The sequence below is a fragment of the Anser anser genome, assembly GCF_964211835.1.
Source record: "Anser anser genome assembly, chromosome: 21".
Lineage (NCBI taxonomy): Eukaryota > Metazoa > Chordata > Aves > Anseriformes > Anatidae > Anser > Anser anser.
This window is the reverse complement of record NC_139742.1, coordinates 8,467,850-8,488,001: the sequence shown is the minus strand read 5'-3', so window position 1 is coordinate 8,488,001 and position 20,152 is coordinate 8,467,850. Positions and strand designations below refer to the sequence as shown.

The window sequence follows — 20,152 nt, the reverse complement described above, 5'->3', positions numbered from 1 at the left end:
CCTCCTTTGAGCCGCAGCTTTTCCCTGCTCATCTTTGTAATCTGACATTGTGATTTGTTCACTTCTATGCTTGTTTTTCTCCTCAGAGAAGATTTGCTGAATCATTGGGGAGGAGGCAAGAGCTCTAGAGGCAGCTGGTGGTCAATGATAAAACCACGGCCACATCCAGTCCTAATGGCTTGCAGATGACAACCCTTCAGTTGAAGGCCTGAGTCACATTCCCTTCTGAGCTAAGATTGCTGGGGACTTCAGGACCGAGGAAGTGGGGGCAGGGAGGTAGTGCCAGTAACTTATTTTTGGGATGCTAAATAAATTGATTCTGACAGCCACAGGGGCTGTGCTGCATCTCCTGTGAAGAAACTTCTAATGATGCTGTGAGAGGGTTTGCAGACCAGGGGGCTAAACCCTGCCAGCTGTTGTGCCCACTTCAGTGGGAACATGTTTTTTTTTTAATGTATTAAAAACTAAGAAACACAGGGATGTGGCTTAAAATAGGTCATGATAGCTAGTGGCTGCTTCTAGGCTTGCATGGTCTAGTGTGAGCAAAGATGGGCCAGGGCTCCAAGATGTTCGTATACCTGATTATTCATAGAGGGTATACCAAATTCCACCAGTATAACTGGTGATGTGAATTATGCAGCAGTTTACATCACAACAGGTCTGAATTTTGCCTCCTGCCAATAAAATAAGAGCTGCAGCTAAAATGACTTGGTTTATTTCTTAGCTCTTTTGCTCATTCTCTGTATGGCTTTGGGTTAGTCGCTTTATCTCTCCCTAGCTCTTGGTTTCCTTGTCTGTAAAATGAGGATAAGATGTGTCCATCTTTGTGGAGCAATTTGAAATCTTTAGGAAGAATGTGGTATTTAAATGTGAACTATCATAAGTATTTGAGTCTCATAACAACACTGTTATGACATTATGTAGCATAACTGAAGTATAATTTTATGAAATAAGACTGGAAGTCCAGGCAACCTAAGTTCCACTTCTAGTTCTGCATCAAATATACTACTATTTGGGCAAATATTTCTAAAGATGATCACAATGCAAGGACCTTGCTTTGTGCATTTTCTGTGAGATTTCTCATAATGCTGGATCCTGCTCCAGTGTAAGATTATTGTGCACATACAGCAATTCTACCTTGCTCTTATCTGTAGATCTCAGTATGTCCGTGTTATCATCATTTCTCAGATGGGAAACCTGAGACAGAGAGAGGGACAGTGACTGGCTTAGATCAGCTGGTAACAGCAAAGGCAGGAGAACAGTCCTTTTTGTTTGAGTCTCCTATTTAGCTCTCATCACAATCCTACAATAGCAAAAAATGCACTTCCAGTTTCTGAACTCTCTTCCAGGTGCTCTGGCCCCTGGGTGTCCATTGAGCATGATTGATTTACAGTCAAGTACAGGCTGGATCTAAATAAGGCGCTGGGGCAGGGATGTCTGAGTGACACACGGGTTCACCATGTCCACAATCTCAGGATGGGGTCTTCTTAAGAACAGGAATGCTCCATCATCTGACTTCCCCTTCCCCAACTGAAGCAAGAGATAACTTCTAGTTTATAAAGAGAAAAACCAGCGGACTTAGCCACTGCTGAAAATCCCACCAAAGTTCCTAATATAGAAGAGCCTGGGATGTAAGATAAAGTCCCGTTGCTTTAAAATTATTCAAAGAGAAAGCAGAATCAATGGTAGATGGTTTTGTTTTTTTTTTAAAAACTCATCTTTCTTGATGAGAGAGCCTCGAACCTGAGAAGTGCATTGGCCACTGCTGGGTGTGGATGTTGCACTCAGAGCTTACTTGGGAGCCCTTGGTGCACAGCGGACTGAAATGGTTTAGAGGTGGCTGATGGCTTGGAGAACAGCAGGTTATGGGCTGGAGCAGAAAAAGCTGTGAGAAACGTGGCCTGAGAGTGGTGCAGAAACCACATAAGTGTGACTCATCTCATGTAACTTTAGATGTCTACATATGCTAGGTTCCCTTTCTGATCGGTGGGAGAAGTAGGTGCATTAAAGACATGACTTCTCCTTCTAAAACATGCATCTAAAATAGGACAGACAAATCGCCCCATATAGATCTTACTTGCTGGAAAGGGAGCCTTTGAGTAAACTACCTTGCACAGGGGATGTCCTGGCCTATGCTGCAGAACATTGCCTTCCTTGTCTATCATGGAGGGCTTGGGACAGCACTTGTTGCAGGCAGCCAAGTGTGAACCCATCCTGCAGGCTCAGGGCTTGCACTTGAGCCAGCTCTCAGCACCATTCCCTGCTGTAAGCAGGACCCAAGTCACCTGTCTGAACCCAGTCCGAGACCCCAAGGTGAGCCTGATAGAGGATGACTGCTGTTGTGGGGTCTGTGCTAAGGGAGCAGCGACCTCACTGCAGTACAGTTGGGCAGACTGGAGGAGTGCAGTGTGTCTAAGCTGACGGTCTTACACCGTTTTTATCCTGCGTGGCACATCTGTAGCAGGAAACCAAGCAGAGGATGTGCTGTGCAGGAATCTTCTTTTGCCCTCCCTGTCGTGGCTGAGGAGTGCATGCAGGGAGCTGGCACAGGCTGTGCTTGTCCAAGGGAGCTCCTTCAAATGGGGGGAGCCCGTGCTGTGATCTTTGGCAATGTAGATTTGGTTATTGCTTCCCTGGAGTAAGAGTGAAGGGGGTATTTGCTGGCCCATACTTCTAACAGATGGAAGGGGATGGCCAGATTTTTCTTCTATTCACTTGATGCTTTTTAAACTATCTTTCTTAAAACAGTAAAGGGTAAAAAAGCGTTTATCTGCACACCAAAACTTGGTGTGGTGTTGGTCTGAAGTGCTGGAGTCGTCCTGCCGAAGCTAGGGAAGGCAGCCTGCTGGGGAAATGCTGTCCGGAGGAGCGGTTTGTTCAGTAAGCATCTGAATTGTTGGCTGTAAATCTGACTTTCCCCTTTGGGCAATGTTTCTAGGAAAACCTTCCCCTGCCCATTCCCTCGGGCCTCTGTGTTCACGTTGGCAATTTCCATGCTGCACTTACCGGTTATTCGCATGGGCCAGGGCTTGTTGTCGGGGTGGCAGAAGCGAAGGGCTGACAGGCCTTTCCTGCCAATCTGTCTGCTGTTCAGATGAAGTGGTTGGAAAGTGCTCGCTCTCCAGTTCCCTCTTTGGCTCAGGCTCTCCGATAAGGCCTGGGCTGTCCTATCTTGCCCTGGGAGCTGTTCCTCCTCCCTAACAGGCTCACTTCGCCGGCTGACAGTTAGCAGCCGGCAGTGCTTGATAAACTTATCAGACCAAAGCTGAGCCCAGTGCGTGCTCAGCTCCTCCCCGGCCTCAGATTTCCCCATTTCTGGGGACTCTCTGCTCTCTGCCTGCCTTGCTGTCTGGTGAGGTGACCAAAGATCACCCTTCGGCCACCAGGTCACAATCAGCCCAAGGCCAGATTGAAAAAGGCTTGTACTTAGGCGGTGTTGCTAAAATGTGGGTGTCACGTAGGATGTTCGTAGCATCGATATCCAGCTCTGTCTCTCTCCTTTGGATATTATTCACTGGTGGAAATGCTACTTGCATCTGATTTATCCTTTCTGTGTCTTTGCTCGCCCCTTTTCTCTGCTCATTTGGGGTTTTAGTGGTTTTAATTTGGGGTTCCTGCTGTGCATGCTTCGATGTTTTCTTTCGAAGCTAGCTACAGAATTGGGTTGCTTTGCCAAATTATGTTTCTATCATTCGTTATTGGTATCACAGTAGCACTTAGTAGGTTGCAGCTGAGATCAAGGCTCCATTGTGCAAGGCCCTGTATGTAAAAGATAAGGAGGGGCAGTCCTGTCCCTGACTATCTTACCGTTGAAATAAACAAGAGAAATAAAAGGGAGAGGAGGAATTATCCAGCTTTCACAGATGGGGTGAAGTTTTCTGTGGGCTTCACAGGGTGCTGAGCAACTTCACAAATCCAGAGCTAATGTCTTGCCCGAGGTCGTGCAGGAAATGTGGGGCAGATCTTGAGTCTCGGTTCAGGGTTGTAACTAAAAGACCAGTGTGTGCCCATGGTGACTGTTAGGTGAAACGTGCTAGTTCAGGAGCTGCTGCACAGATCTGTGTTTTCATAGGTCTCATCCACCACAGAGGCAACTGAGTGATTTAACCATCCTTGAATAACTGCTGTGGCTGTTTTCAGTTGTCTCCCCTGTATGGACATGCTACTCTAGGGCAAAAGTGAAAAAACATCTCTGCTTTACAAGCAGAACTGATTTAAAAAAGTTTATGGAGTATTTTTCTGTTTTCCTGTAGCAGCTTTGCAGGTCAAGTTCCCTATCCCTTTCCAGGCCAGGCCCTCGAACTGCAGGCAGGAATGTTTGTCCTGTGCGAGGAAACGTGCTTATGCAGCTCCTGCTGGGAGACTGTCTGATGCTTTCAGGTCTCCACTTGTGTGCTGTGTTTATGGGTTAGCACAGACCTGCCGCCAGCTGGGTGTGCCCACCGTGTCCCCCTTTCACCTGCCACAGGCTCTGCAGTGCTGGGGAATGGCCTGCTGTGAGGAGTAAGGACTCTGCTTGTTTCTTTCTTTTTCCACTGAAAACACTTTCTCGTGAAGTCTAGGACGGGGCACAAGCAGGCTCAGCAAATAATTTCTTATCCAATGCAACTCATACCCAACTGGAGCTAACTTCCTCTGTCCTTCCCCTCAGTTCCTTTTAGACCTGCTAACCATTGCCAGCACACGTGAAACCTTCAGAGTTTTGCCCTCTCTAGGACTTCACTCCTGTGTAGGTTAATACAGCCTGCGGATAAGCTCTGGTATGATGTTGTGCTAGCTAGGAGCACACCTTCACTTCCTGCAGGTGTCCTGTGGCTGTCTTCATCAGGAAAAGATGCATCTTGTGTCCAGACCTCAATCCACCCTTGATCACAGTGCTTCTAGGCTGCTGCTCTCACAGCCTGAAGGCTGTCTGGAAGACAGAGGCACACCTCTCTTTCTGACAGCTGCCCGGGGGGATTGCTTTGCATGTCCTTCATTTGCTAAACAAAACAGCCCAGAGACCAGGATTTTCTTTCCCTGGCAATAAAGGAGTGAAGGTGTGAAGAGGACGAGGGAAGTGCAGGGTCTAGGGCGGGCTCGGAGAGAGGCAAAAACAATCAGCTCTTTCTTTAGTCCCAAAGATTAGTTGAGATTTTGCTTTTTATCTGTTTCCTTCATTGACTGACCCGAATGTTTTTTGATGCAAGGCAAGATGGTGGGAAAGGGGTTATTTTCAGAACTGGGCAGAATTTGCATGTTTGGAGAACAAAGCCAGGTGTGTTTGGAGTTGGTGACACCAATGGCCGGATCCTGACTGGTGCTGAGCATCTTCAGGTGTGCCTGTTGTGTGGATTCAGTAGCTCCAAGGATCAGATGAGGTTTGAGGCAAAGCGAGGCCTTTTGCTGTGCCCTACGCCAGCAGCAGCCTGGCCCCGTGTCTGGCTCTGGTGCTGAGCTCTGGGCTGACCCCATGCTCCTGTGGTATGGCTCGGGTAAGGCCAGATCTGTTTCCTTACTCCTTCACGTGTGCTTCCAGAGCTTCAAATAATGCAGATGAAAGCCTGGGGAACCGTGCAGAGCGCAGCTGCAGGCTCCAGAGCAGGCCTGGGGCCTTCCTTCCCACCCAGGACTGGGGTCCCAAACACCAGGCAGCAGGTTGGGAGGCCTGTTGTGAGCGGGCTGTTGGGGTACACTGCTGTGCTTGTGGTGCTGGCTTCACCAGGGCTGTTCCTTGGGGTCTCTCACCTGCATCTTCCTGATCTCCCACCGCTGGGCAGGTTGGGACGGGCTCTTTGCAAAGAGCAGCGTGCGGGGAAGACCCAAGCTGGGTTCCTCCAGCCTCGTCCTCATCCAATGGCTCTCCCTGGTCAGGGACTGCAGGCAAACAAGGGGCTGAGGGGCTCTGAGGGCTCTCCTCCGGGCTGTTGGCACCCGTTGTTCCTTTCAGTACATGGTGCTCAGGGAGAAAGGAGGCAGCTGGTGTTAGCGGGTGGCCTCAACGCGGCACCTTGTTACTCTCTGCGAAGAAACTTTTATTGCAAAACTACAAATTAATTCCCTCTTCTCTTTCTCCCTGCTCAAGTCACCTTCTGACTCTTTGTTTTTTGTCTCGCGAGTGCCTTTGCCAGCTGGCCTCTTTCCACAGCCCGTGTTTCTGGAGATACACTCGCAGAGCCGGAGGGAGTGGGCCAGCCTGGCCGCCTCTGCCAGCTTCGGCTGCGGGTACGTTTCCCTGAGTGTGGCTCTGCAGCAGCACGCTGCCCGTGGTCACCCCCGAGTGCTTCTTTACTCGCTGCCCGGCCAGCTAAAGCAACCCTTGTGTCTCCTGGGGATGTGTAAGGGTAAGGCTGGCACTGCCTCCTCCGCCCTGAGCGCCCCTCGGTGATCTTTGCTCCCAGTAACCAGGAGAGCAGCGAAAGCAGCTGCCTTCCCCGCCTGCCCCAGAGCCGGGGGAAATGAGCGACAGGGCTGGGGTGAGCTGCTCTTTGTTAGGAGGGAGAAGCCAGCTGTAGGCACGCAACCTTAGGATATAATACCCCAGCCACCAGTTCAAGGCTGCGACTCCTCCGTCTCATGGAAATCAAAGATAGGGATGGAAATGCGATGGATAGAGTAACCCCCCTGTTCAGCAGGCTCAGAGGAAGCAGCTGTCTGATTTGTTTTTATGAGCGGTGTAACAGGCAATCTCGCCGTGGTGCTGATCGGTTTGTGCCAGCACTTCCCTCCAAACCCGAGGAGCCTCCAATGAGTCAGGAACACCTGCTGTCCCCGGGACACAGACAGGGAAGTATGTGCCCGTGTGCCTGCGTGTTTTGGGGCTGGAGGGTATTAGCTACCAAGCAGCTCAGATGCTGACACGCTCTTTAAATATTTCTATTTGCAGATTCGAGGAGGATAAGGGAAATAATAAACGCAGTTTGTATTTTTGGCAGTGGTTTTAATAAGCTGAAATGCCTTTACCTTGTCCAAGGCTTGTGCCTATGTACATGTGTGAGTGCTCGTGTGTGTCTGGTGTCAGAGTCAGGACCTGGGGCCGGTTCCTCCCTTGGAGTCTGTGTCCTGGCCAGGTTCTGGCACAACCCCGTGCAGGACAGCTCAGCTTTAACAGAGGGGCTCTGATAATACTGTCCCCTGTCACCTGGTGTGGCTGTAGCAGCTCCCTGTTGCTCTGCAGAGCTGCCCTGCTGCCTGTGTGGGGCTCTGCACGTATCCGCCTTTGGGGCGATGTCCTTTGCTCCTGGGCTTTGAGCTGTTCTGCATGTGGGTTTCCATCCTGATTTCCTCTTGTGTCGGAGCCCCGGGGCAGGAACTGACCACGAGGGCAGTGCTGTACTGTCCCCCTGCTTTTCCACTCTAGCCCCACTGCTGGCGTCCCCAGAGCTGAGTACGAGACTTTCTTGAAATGAATGTTTTTAACACAAAATGCCCCGTGTTAGCTCAGTTACTGAGAAGGAACAGATTTATCAGATAAATCCCAGCAGGCCTGTACATGTTGTAACTGTCTGGTGTATTGCAATAAAAATATACATTAGAATAAGTATAAATATATATTTACAGTGTGCAAGGACAAGCCAGGAGTACAGACGCTGTTTTGAGTTTCCGGCATGCATATTAATGATGAACAGCTTAGGCACAGCAAAAAACAGGGGCGAGTACATTTTAGATCTTAGGAGAATGGCTTTGGATTTACAGCAGTGTAACTGAGGGCAGGATGAGGCCTTTTTTCTCCTGACAATAAATGACTTTTCCACTTGGACTGTTTCTTCTTCTGCCCATGATGGCAGCCTCCCTTGATAAGCATTTGCAATGAAATAGGTATTTCTCCAGGCCGTTTCCCACAGGTGTCATTGCACAATGCCATGTGTTCAGGGACGTCGTTAGGGGGTGGTCTGTGCGCTGCTACAATGCCCCACGTAACTGAAAGCACTTCTTTTTAATGCTGTAATAATACTTTGTCCTTCCTCTCAAGAACTCAAGGGACTTTACAAACCTGATTGAATGACTCCATCACCAAGAGGGGTGGAGATGTAAGTCAGAGCAGTGCAGTGACTTGCCCCAAGTTATACACTGAGAACGTAGCAGAGGTTAGAGGGGAGCTAGCTCTTTCCCTGTTCCAGTGCTTTACTTCAACCTCTAGACCTGGATGAAGAAGGAAGTACCACTGCTGTTTGTGTAACGTTTGTAAGGTATTCAGATTATGCCAATGTGTATGGGCTAGGCTGCTTCCTCCTTTAAGAGGGGCAGGAAAGCATACCTCTCTGGTCCTTGACACCAGTACCCAAGGGTCATTTCCAACCATGCAGTGACACAGGATTGCTCAGGAGAAATCTAATTCAGTAAGTCCAGCGTACAGTGAAATAGTGTGGGACGCACCAGCCTGGATTCCGAGAGCAGCCAGTCTCTCTTGCGTGGTAGCGAGACGCAGGGCTTATTAGTTTATGCCTAGTGCTTTGGCCTGACTCTTCTCAGAGCTCTCCAGGTTGCCTCTAACCCCTGGATCTTTGCTGTAGGGTGTGGATGTAAGATACATTCAGAGTCCCCTGTTATTAGCTAGGGATAGGAACAGTTTTTTCATTATTTTCCTCCCACTCCAAGTTAAAAATACAACACAGTTCATTTGTCACTTGATCACAGTAAATGCTCTGCTGAAAGAAAATGATTTTAGATGTCTGTTGCCAAAATTTATGACCCGGGCAAGTCTCTGCAGAAGCCCTGTCCAGGCTGAGCACAGCTCACTGAATGCAGTCTATTTGCATGCCCCAGCCTTATCTTGCTAACCATCAGAGCAGAACACGGTTACGGCACCAGCTTGGCACAGATTGTTGCTGCCACTAGTCCAGGAGTTCCCACCTCATTGCTGGTCCAAACTGACTTCTGCTCACGGTGTAAATCCGGAGTAACAGCAACCTTTAAAGAATCCCTCTGGATTTACACTTGAGCAGGTGATGTCAGCTCTGGCCTGGTACCTGCTGTAACTAAAAAGTGAGAGCTCCCACGAGTTCCTTTGTCGCCTACCAGGCTGTGCCAGGACACCAAAGCCAACGACGCAACTTCGTTAGCCTCCAGAGCGATGTGGGAAGCTGTACGAGCTTAATATGTGGGCAGCCCCATGCCGGATGGAGGTGCTGGGGAGGATCTTCTGCTGTGGAGCAGGCGCTGGCAGCGGGGTCTCTAGCAGAGACCTGGAGCCATCCCTCACTTGAGACTGTGCTGGGTCTCCCGGTGCCTCCGTAGGTCCACCTTGCGTTGGAAGCCCTTGGCACAGAGCTCGCAGCTGAAGGGTTTGAAGCCGGTGTGCTTGCGGCTGTGGGTGATGAGGTTGGAGCTCTGGCTGAAGGCTTTGCCACATACCTGGCATTTGTGGGGCTTCTCCCCTGCAGGGCAGAGAAGATGGTAAGAAAGACATTAGCAGAGCGTGGAAAGAAATGGCTTTCAGCAGACTCAGGCCTGACTGGCTGTGCTTAGGCACCAGTGCTGTCAGCCCGGCTGTCCAGCTAAAGTGTCTGCACTCTCCTCCAGCAGCGGAGGGTGAGAAGAACCAGAGGCTGGACAATAACCACCTCCTTGTCACACAGAGGAGGACGTGCATCTTAGGGATGCTCAGACCTTCAGCTGACTGCAAAGACTTTTTAGTGCCTTGACACACATCCCCAGTGCAACTTCTCTGTGTCTGGGAACTGGGTGTGTGCAGGGACCTGATGGACTCCAGTTTGCATCTGCTTATTGGGAACGTTTTGTTTCTCACCGGTGTGGATGTAAGTGTGTTTCTTCATGTCGGACTTCTGGTGGAAGCGCTTGCCGCAGTACTGGCAGGGGTAGGGCCGCGTGTCTGAATGGATCAGCAGGTGCGTGGAGAGGGTAGAGGAACGCTTGAATGTCTTCCCACACATCTTGCATTCAAAACTTCTTTCCTGGTAGGGGAGAAAATCATGGGGTGTCAGTTGGTAACTGCAGAACATGTGACAGAGCTTGAAGACTGTTAAATCATTGACTATAGTAGATTTGATAAGCAAATCTCTCCAGCTCACAGACTGATGTGCTAATATGAAGAGGAAGAAAGGAGGGTTACTTATGGAAATGGCTTGCATCTTGTGATCCAGACTCCTGCACCCTTTAGAGAAGGTGAGGCACCTGAGAAGCAGTAGCAACCATCCTCCCCTCCCAATCTGAGACATTTTCAAGGACAGTCTGAGATTTGAGAGATAAGAGAGCTACGATCTGTGGTTTTCAGAGCTCCTAGCATTGCCAACGGGTGCTGCAGGAAAGCCGTCCCGTTTGTAACCTAGGAAAGTCACTTCCCTGATAATGAAACAACAGCGAAGGTCCCAGCACTCGTGAGCTCTGGAGTGCTGGTTCTCTGGAACCACGCTACTCACCTGGGAGTGAATATTGGTGTGCTGCTCCAGGCTAACAGCGTGCCCGAAGGTTTTGCCACATACTTCGCAAGCGAAGGGCCGGGTCCCACTATGAGACCTTCGTACATGGACCTCCAGGCCATGGGGAGTGGAGAATACCTGAAAAACAAAATGTCAGTGATTTTTCCAGGAGGCAGCTTTGTCTCCATCTTTGATTTCAATTCCTTCTCTTTGATTCTTTCCTTTTGTAGGCCATGTAAACTGCATAATTCCTAGCACCCTCATCCTCAGCCAGGAGAATGAATGGGCACCTATTACAAGCCGCATGCGTTGCACCTTGAGGCAAGCCACTGAATCTCTGATATATTTGATGAAAACTACTCCCGACCCTCATCATCCCCGAGGTTCCCTCCTCCGTGACGCACCTTGTTGCACTTCACACAGTGGTAGGTCTCCATGTCGGAGGAGTAATGCATGCTGTAATCCAGAGGGGGCTCGGGGCTTGGCAGGAGGTGGCTGCCGTACAGGCTGACTGGGTGCTCCAGGAGGGCTGACTGCATGGTGGAAGACATCTGTCGATAGCTGTACGGCAAGTGGAAAGCGTCCCAAGAAAAGCCGGTTTTGTAGAAGGTGGGGGTGCCGGTCGGGGTAGTGCAGTCTTTGATCTGCAGACCTGGGATGGTCATCTCTGAGTTTGTAAAGCAGAGGGAGAAGTGAGTGTCATGTCAATGCCTGCAGTGGGATACCAGTAAAATAAAAAAAAGTTCCCCATATACCTTGCCCCTATTCAGTGACCTTGGGAGTTGCAAACTTGTTCTTTGACTCAAACCCTGATCCCCATACAAATTTCATATTTAGACTTTGATTTCAGTCTGAGGAAATTTTAGGGGAGAGGGGATGCTAAGGCAATATTAACCCCCTTACTAGCCCTACTTCGTGTGGCTTTTGAACAAGTATCATGTGGACACCAGCCATGACCATATCACACAGCTACACCAGTCCTTGAGATGCAGAGGCTCGCTCACTGGGAATCGTAGCCTTATGCTTCAGGGAGATGCTGATTTCAGGGAAATACAGAAGGCTCTCAATGAGCTCTGCCTGGGACAAGCTTGACCAATGGGGTCAAAATAAGAGCTGCCATTTACTGAAAATCTGGACCCAGTCACAGGGGCCTCATAAGCCAACCAATCTAGCCCAGACCTCTTTTGCAATTCTGACCCTGGGGAGCAGACCTTGAGCTGAAGGTCCTGGCAGCATCCTGCTCAGGTGCTGGATGGGGACACTTTCTTCTTTCAGTTCAGAAGGGTCCTTCTCTTGTTTTGGAACCACGCATTCTAGGTCCTGTTTTTTGCCATCCTCTGCTGTCTTGTCTCCTATGGCTGTAATCACAGTAGTGTCACGGTTAGTTTATTCCACCCCGTAAGAGGAGAGCCTGGTAAGGTGGTCTGTGTACTTATCTGTGAGCTCACGCTCGGATACGTGAGTCCACGATCAGTTCCCCGAATCAGTGCAGAGCGGTGCAATCAGCGTGGCAATCAAAGTCTGCCCACTGCCGACAAAGGGAAATTCCAAGCAGCATAGGAGAGGCAAGGCAGAGGAGGACAGGAAGAAATAATAGGGCACTTGATGCCCTATATAACTACAGCAAATTAACCCTAGAAGGCCACATTGTAAGAATAATTTCCTTATTTAAAACCATTCTCATTTATGAGGGTAACTAACAATCACTAACTTATTAACCTCCCCACTGCTCCCATCAGAGAGTTGAGTATTGTTAACCTGAATTTATGGACAGCCGAGCAGGGAAGCAGAGAGGGGAGGTGCCCACAGAGCCCAGTCTCCTCCTGCCCATGCTCACGTTTCTCCGTGCCTGTCCCAGCCCTTAAGAGACCAACCAGCACTTGTTAGAAGTAGACTTTATAGTAAGAATTTTAAAAAGAGGTCCAATACATGTGCTGCCTTTCTGCTGAAGGTGGGACTGGGCTGCCGAACGACAGCATCCATCTGTTTGTCCAACCCCTCTTGTGCTGCAGATAAACACTACAGACGGCCAAAGGATGACGGAATTGGAATTGGATTGCCACGTCCTTTCTGTAATCAAACTTGTCATAGGGCTGGACTCTAGTTCCACAGTCAGGGCCAGAACAAAGGGTAAGTTGATCCTAGATTTGAATAAAGAAAATTTGAATGGTGCCTGAAGGAAGAAAATAATTGTCCTAGCCCTGCTATTGCACGGTTGGCTCTGGGAGAGCATGAACCCCTGTCTAGGGGGAGGACAGCAGGCACAGGCAGAAACACCGTTGGTTTGTATTGATCTGGTGCGTAGCAGCCAGCCTTTCATGGGCAAGGTGTAGGACTTCTTTCACAGTGTTAGGGTATCACTAGTATCTTCTCGCTCTAGCTGCAACCTTCCTTGCAAATCATGAGGAGGAGGTGGTAGCACACTGAGGTAGAGAAGATGTACATAGAGTGTGTGGACAGTGAACACAGCAGGTTAGAGATCGAGGTGGCAGAGCTGTGAGTTTGTAGAATGCCAGCCAAGCAGAAGCTCGTTTCCCAACTGCTAATTGCCCGAGGTTGGACATCCTTCCAAATGTGACCAACTCCTCGCAGCAATCTGGTATCTCTGACCTCCCCCCAAGGGAGGTGGGAATCAACAACTGCAGCAAGAACAGAGAGCAAGGCAGGATTCCCAGTGTAATTTCCACGCAGGTGGAGAACTGGCCATCAGAAACCTTGTGCTCATTTAGGGTTTCCAACGCTTGTGTCTGCCCAAAGCGCGCCAGTGCAGGGGAGTCTCGCTGCACTGTCTCTGGAATCACAAAAGCAGCACCCCGGCAAGAAACAAAGGGAGGATCTAAATTTGTTTTCAGTGCAACACCGTGGATTTGTCCTAGAGAAAGAGGGCGCACAGTGGGGGATAACCTAGTATTTAGACTGCCATCCCTGTATGGAAGCCCTTAGTTATTCTTTAGCTCATTCATCCTACTCCCTTAGGTTGCCTACTCAATTATTTATTTGCCCCGGTGTATTCTTACGAGCCCAGTGGCTCTATTGACTCACCAGTGAAGGCAGAGGAGATTGGATCCCATGTGAATATAGGCAGATCATCTTCCACAAAGCGGTGCTGGTGGTAGGTATGAGCCTTTTTGCTCTTCACCAAAAAGGAACGTGGCATTTTCCATTCACTGCCTGGGCAGAAACGCAGAATGACAGCAGGTAAATCTCTGGTTTGTGGGGTAGTTTCTTGCCTGCTCCCACAGCACGTCAGCTCAGTACGCAGCAGTGATGAGAATTAAAAACCCTTCTGCTGGGGAGCCAGATAGTTCATCTCCACGGTCCCCCCACCCAGCTGAAGAGAGGGGAGTGGTTGCTTGGGCTTAGGCACTTGACGGGTCTTAACTTTGGGGAAAACACCTAGCTGCGGAGGGGCTGAGCAGAATAACTTACTGCCAGATAGTTTCTGCTGCTGAGGTAGAGATGGGAGTGCGGATTGAAGGTGGGATTGCAGATCACGTTATGCTCTGTAAAAAATATCCCTCACAATCCACCCCTAGGCTGAGGCAAAGGATTACTGCCGTCTGTGAAGACAGGGGTGAAGAAATGGTGGCATGCTGAAACCGAGTGCTGTGTTACAGACCAAAAATGTTTCTGTGGCAGGGACAGACAAGAACCCAGAATCTCTCTCATGCAGTTCTCTGCTCTGCTTCTCTGAGATTGTCCCCCCGTGGTAGGGACTGCTGGCTGGAGACCGCCCGTTTCAGAAAGGGTCCTTGCACCCAGAGCAGTGCAGTCCCACCCGTGGCATTGGCTCCTCTGCGAAATTGCCGTCCAAATAATAATTACAGTAAAACCATGGAGAATGGGAAAGATGCAATGGAAAATCCCCACAGCCTTAACATGCGGTGGGTTTCCTTCTTGTTGGCCATAGCTTGAATGTTTTGTGTTGTGGCTGGCAAACACCGGTCAAGCAGCGGCAGAGCAGAAGCGTTGGGTGCGAGAGGTTACCTTTTGGATCTGACTCAAATATCATAGACCGTTGAAACGACAAGCATAAAATGCTGAAATTTAATCATACAAAATTCTCTTGCAATGTATCTGTTATCTTTACTGCCCAGAACCCAGCCCGCCCTGTGCCCGCTCCCCATGGCTAATAACTGTTCTCGTGCAGCCAGCACGACAACAGGCTCGATGCTGTGCATGGCAGTATCAGCTGGTGCACTATTTGCATATGTATTTGCATTTTCCCTTGTAACTGTTCAAGATAGTAGCACTAAAAGCAAATCTTGCTATATCTCATATGAAAAGTTAGCAGCAAGTCTTTGCTCTCTACTAGTGGGCAAGTGCATTGTTATTTATTTATTTATTTATTTATTTATTTATTTATTTATTTTTCCTGGGATCAGTTGTAATGTTGCATACTTATTTACTAAAAAAGAACAACGTTTGCTCCTGTTAAGTAGGAATGATGTGAGGTGTCTACGTAAGTCGGGACAGAGCAGCGTGGGCTCCTGGAATCCCAAACAGCCAGCGATGGAAAAGGTCTGCTCGGGCTGCTCCTTAGGGTTCAGAAGTACCTGCCCTTACCCCTGTATGCTAAATATAATTACATAGCTCAGTGGTGGTTCACTTCAAGCTTTGAGGGCCAGATTTATGATGGTGCCTGCGGCTACAGGTACGTGTACAGGAGGGGAATTCACACAGCAATGCCTGCTGTGGACAGGTAGGTTGCTGAGCACATTGCTGTTGGTGGGAGCCAGGTGCTCACCAGCCCCAGCGCCTTCAGAAATCCCATTACAGCTCTAGCTGACTTTATAAATCTAGTCCAGGATTCCCACTTTCATATATGACTTCAGCCATTTTTTCTTCTGCAATGACCCACCTGTTTTTATCTATTTCCAAGAAACGTATGTGTGACTTGAGATGAATATGAGAAAACAGAAGCCAAGAGTGGATGTGTTAATTTAATTTTAGCAAGAGGACAAAGCAGTACTGAGAAGGAACCACGAGCATGCACTAGAGAGAAGGGATGCTGAAGTCCAACGCTGTATTTACTTTCCTGTAACTCTGACGGGGTTCCTCCTAAGTATCACAAAGTGCATCTCTGCCCATCCTGTGCACACAGAAGCGCTCAGCTCGGTACGAACACAGAAGTGTTCAGTGATGGCTGTAGCCCTTGGAGCAACGCGCCCTGCCCAGCCGGTAGCTCCCATCCTAGCAGAAGTGCTCAGCTCAGAGGGCACGACAGGAGGGGCTTGGTCCCAGGTGGGACATCTGTGCGTGGAGCTCCACTTGGCAGCGTAGATGTGCCCCAGATTAAAGTCCTGCCACGAGCCCTTTCTACATGGGATTTCCACTCATGTCAAAGGGATTTTCCCACGCGGTGGGCAGGACTGTGCCCACAATGGAGAGTATTCATACCACCAAGCTTTAGACATCTGATTTGTCTGCCTGATTTAACCAGTTAACTTCCCTGGGCTTCCTACACAGTGGAGGAAGAGGCTCTGGCAGCAGGTAACTGAATGCACGAGGAAAGCACTCACACTGCACTGCCTCCTGGAAGAGCTGCTGTCCCTGCCCGCCAGCCGGAGGACCCTGAGGCATTCACCAGATAAATTTGAGGACTGGAGGTGGGTGGCGTAAGCAATCTTGCAGTGTTTTGCTGTAGTACCCATGGACTAAGTACATGAAGGTGCTAAACACAGCTTCTCTTGTCGTGCTGGTTGGAAGTAGCTGCGTAAGAATCAATGGGATTTTTCTGGATGTGTTTGCTCCAGCTTATGTAAAAGTCAAATTTGGGCCAGTATCTTGACTGCTGATAAGGGCCTCTACAGAGCAACATGATCTTTAATGCACTACTGAACGTTGCAAAAGGAAGTTACCTTCCCCCACCCCATTTCACAGAGAAAACAGGAACTGGGTGCCCAAAGCATAGTTAATTAACAACTGCATTGGACTCTCTGATTCACACAACCGAGTTAGAGGAAAGCTAGAAGCACAGATTGGGATAGAAAAAAAATACTTCGTCCTTGAAACTCAACGTTATCAGTAGCAAGTGATCAGCTGCTACCAGCAGCTAACTGTATTTCACAGGGACAGTAGTGCTGTGGACAGCAGCCCCTGCTACGGCTTAAACAATCACCGAAGCTTCCAACAGAATTTAACTTCAACCTTTTGCTAAAAGTTGCACTTTTTTTTTTTTTTTTTTATGGAACCTGTTCTTGCCAGCCCTTGTGGCACCTGGTCTGGCAACTGCACAACGGAGTTCAGTGCCTGGGCAAGAGTGTCGTCCCAAAACACAGGAGCGTGGCATTTCATGGATTCAGTACAGAATATAACATCAATAGCCAGCTGGAACTGACACTCTTACTTGTTTGCCATTCCTGTAGCTGTATAATAATGTTGTAGTAATCTGCTCCGAGGAAAAGATAGCTGAAAGAACGCAGGGGAAAAAAAACTGCTTCATTATTTTGGGTACCTAACTTGAAGCATCTGAGAGGAGCTTGTTTTTACCAGCTACAGGTGCCAGATTACCAGCCAGGTTTGAAAATGCACCCAGCACCTGTGTATTCCCCTTCTGTGTTCTAATTCAAAGCTTCTTCATCCCCAGTGATGCTCTCTGGTGAGCATCCAAATCAAAAAGTGTTTTTTGTTTGTTTGTTTGTTTTTAATGGGGTGGTTTCTGTCTTCAGGATCCTAATGTCATGGTCCTATGTATCTCCTGAAGCCCTGAATGCGGTATCAGAGCATGGCAGCTCACAGAACCCAAAAACACAGGATTGGGCTCTTTGATACAATTTAGAAGAAATCAGTATTCTCTCTGTATTAGGTTACGGGGCCGTTCTGTCAGCGGTTCCTTCAGTGAGACAATTCATAATACAAAATACCGTATTTGGGAACAGGTTCTTGCAGGATTGTGCCATGCTGAATCAGGAACCCAATTTGCAACACAAGTTCCATTCTAAAGCCGACTCATTTTTCTGTAAGCCCTTCTAAATTCGAGTATTCCAGTTTTCAAATTGACAAGGTTAATTGTAGAGATGAAACCCTTTTCCCCACTGCACTCAGAGGAAATACTTAATTTTTAAATTTAAGTTGATATGTGGCTTCAGGTAAGCTGATGAGTGTACAGAGTTTTAGACTAAAAGAGGCTTATTTCCCTCCCACTGCTTAATTTATTTTTAATCTTTAATATTGTTTTTTCTGCTCTTTCTGGCAAAACTGAAGCTACCAAAAATAAAGAATAGCGTGTCTGTCGGAAGACTATATTTTTGAAGTAAAAAGCACAAAATAAAACATACCCATGTATGGAATTTTTAAGAGCCCAAATAAAATAAGAGGTTTTGTAGACTCCTTACTCTTTAAATTTAAATCATATTTAAAAATAGTTTCAGTCCTTCACAACAAAATTAATCATGTCTCCACTAGTCCATGCTTGTAAAATTCAATGTACTTGGGGCAAGTAATTTGAATGTGGCTTTTTAGTGGAAAAATGCACCGAACGTTATTCATTCTTGTGGTAAGACTGGGCAAATGGACATTATGCCAAGGCTTGGAAGTTACGGTGAAAATTTTGTTAAAGAAGTGGAATGGAAATGCTTGTGCATCTTTTATTACCTAGAAAAAATGTTTAGAATACAATTGCAGCATTTGTTCTTCAGAAACCTCCTCTAGCTCCTGGTGATGTTGGGAACGCCGCTAGCTTTAGCAAACTGCCTTAAGCTTCCCTGGATAGAACAACTTGTATAGCACAATTTCCCTTTAATGTATACATGCGCTTACTTTGTGAACCTGTAAACTGTTTGTTTTCCTGCTTAATGTATTGAACCAGCCTGGTAGTATAGGAGGTATGCCTATAAATATCTAATTGCATATGCTAAAATTTTTGTTACACTAATCAGCGTATACTTAGAAAGGATGGAGAGATAACATAAATAAAAGATAGGTTCGAAGCAAAAATCCTCAACAGGAGAGACTGAATTCTCATCTAGGAAAATTGGCATAAATTAATTGATGGCAGCAGAGATGCGCTGTTTTCTGAATTTATAGGTTTGGCTCTGTTCAAGAGCAATTAAAAGGAAAAATACAGCACATCCTCAATGCTTAGGTACAAAAGTCTACATCTGGAAACTGCCTGCTGCATGTAGCTTGCTGGGATGCAGGTGTCTGAGACCATTGACACATCTTTTCTATTTTATTCTACTATTATCATTTTCATATGTGGAAAGGTGAAGCAAGTATATGGCATATAATTTTTAAAAGCTTGACCTGTTTGATATACATAAACCATTATCATAAATGCTCAGTACAAGTGACTTACACAGGGAAATATGTTACATATTTGCAAACAGAAGAAGAAGAAAAAGAGTATAAAACACATCAGAGAAATGAGTTAAACATTGAAATTTAAAGTGTTTAAAAGAATAAATAAATCACCTGTTTAGGGGACTTTGCTTTACTGGATTCGCCTTGAAATCTCCCCAGACAAGCCCCCAGCAAAACGTTGTCTTCTCTCTGGACTCCTTCTTCCACTTTTTCACTTAGTTGCTGTCTGCTGAAATAGATACTTCTCCTTTTTTCTCTCTGTTTTTTTGCCCCTGTTCCCCTCCCTGATTTTTCAATCAGATTATTTGTGTCAAAATCTGGCGGTGAAGAAACAGCCAATAGAGAAGCAGAGCCCAGAAAGTATTTGCTTATCAAAACTTTCCAGGACTTTGAAAACTTGAAGAGAATTCACGATGCCCAGCTCTAAACCCTAGGGGCAGCACCCTTAACTTTCTGGGGCAGCTTTGCTTTCTGCAGGAACGCTCTTCTGTCATATTGACAATGAGCATGACACAGGGAAATTATGTATCAAGCAGGCATTTGTTCTTTTTCTTTTCTTTTTTTTTTAAAGCTTTTAAGAAATCTATATTTTTACACATTTATCCACACATCATATCTTTCACAAACAGACACACCATCTGTCTCGCATACACACACTCACGTACTTCAGTCTCATAAACAAAACCATATAGCACATATGCACAAAATTATTATATACTAGAAAGGATCTTTTATCTCTTCCATTTCCAAGGAAAAAGGAATAAGAGCTTTCACAGTAAGAACTAAAAAAGATGTGTGTTAATAACCCTTCATTTTCCTGTATGTGTGTGCAATTCATACATTTTTTAAGCACTGCTCTCTATATATACAGCTGTATATAGGATATAAATATAGACTTAAGAAAGCTCATTAACAAGGATCTTTGCAAAAAGCTCTTCAACTCAAGAGCAATAATAAGAATTTGTTCTTCTATTGCTTGCTTTCAGAAAGGGTTTGAAAATGGGTTTGCAAGTACGAAATAACTGACTGCCAAACTTCCCTGTAAAGGTAGGGTGAAAAAGGGAGAGCAAAGCAGAGGCAGTGTCTTTTCTCATGTCACCTGGTACTTATCCAGTAGAGGTTAGAACAAGAGCTGAGGAGCAGTGATTTTCTTTGGAGAATGCACGGACACAACTCCTGTTTGGAGACAAACAAGGAGAGCTGGTCTTCCCAAAGGCTTGGGGGATAAAAGGTAATTCCTTGATTTCGCCTATTTTCTGGTTTTCAACAGTTTCCCGACTGTGCAAGTGCATACTGACATGCTGTATGTGCCCTTGGTTATCCCCTCGTGCACTGACAGCCCAGTCTGTGCGTGGTTTGAACAGCAAAGATGCCTTCTGAGAGGTTTATATATACAAGCACACACCCAGCTGCCAAGTACTCGGACTTTGCTGTCAGACAATTGCCTTTATGTCCTGGGGTTTTTCTGTTCATTGTAAGCCTTCAGATGC

The 20,152-nt window shown here is 47.3% G+C and overlaps 2 protein-coding genes across 6 annotated transcripts in view; one reads left to right on the top strand and one right to left on the bottom strand.

The window, feature by feature from the left end:
• TSC1 (TSC complex subunit 1) overlaps window positions 1–20,152 on the top strand; it is a 63,149-nt gene that overhangs the window by 10,824 nt on the left and 32,173 nt on the right. For 3 of the 5 annotated variants that reach the window (XM_083807385.1, XM_083807384.1, XM_083807379.1), the window contains exon 1: window positions 15,828–15,967. The gene's annotated coding sequence lies outside the window, so the exon portion shown is untranslated. Of the gene's footprint in view, window positions 1–10,588; window positions 10,784–12,370; window positions 12,489–15,827; window positions 15,968–20,152 lie in introns of those variants that run through there. The other 2 variants (XM_083807380.1, XM_083807381.1) reach the window with 2 other exon arrangements.
• Window positions 6,215–19,890, bottom strand: GFI1B (growth factor independent 1B transcriptional repressor). Its single transcript, XM_083807432.1, has 7 exons — window positions 18,774–19,890; window positions 13,401–13,529; window positions 11,570–11,716; window positions 10,763–11,025; window positions 10,359–10,496; window positions 9,728–9,893; window positions 6,215–9,356 (listed from the first exon to the last, which is right to left on the bottom strand). Exons 2-7 carry the CDS (start codon window positions 13,513–13,515, stop codon window positions 9,178–9,180), a joined length of 1,008 nt encoding a protein of 335 aa, XP_083663558.1. The 5' UTR covers window positions 13,516–13,529; window positions 18,774–19,890; the 3' UTR covers window positions 6,215–9,177.

Bases quoted from the DNA above. Each gene is read 5' to 3' on its own strand.
- GFI1B (XM_083807432.1), bottom strand. From the start codon at position 13,515: ATGCCACGTTCCTTTTTGGTGAAGAGCAAAAAGGCTCATACCTACCAC. The intron at 10,497-10,762 runs GTGCGTCACGGA...TTTGTTTTTCAG, and splicing joins ACTGTGTGAAGTGCAACAAG to GTATTCTCCACTCCCCATGG. The intron at 9,357-9,727 runs GTGAGAAACAAA...TCTGCCCTGCAG, and splicing joins ACACACTTACATCCACACCG to GGGAGAAGCCCCACAAATGC.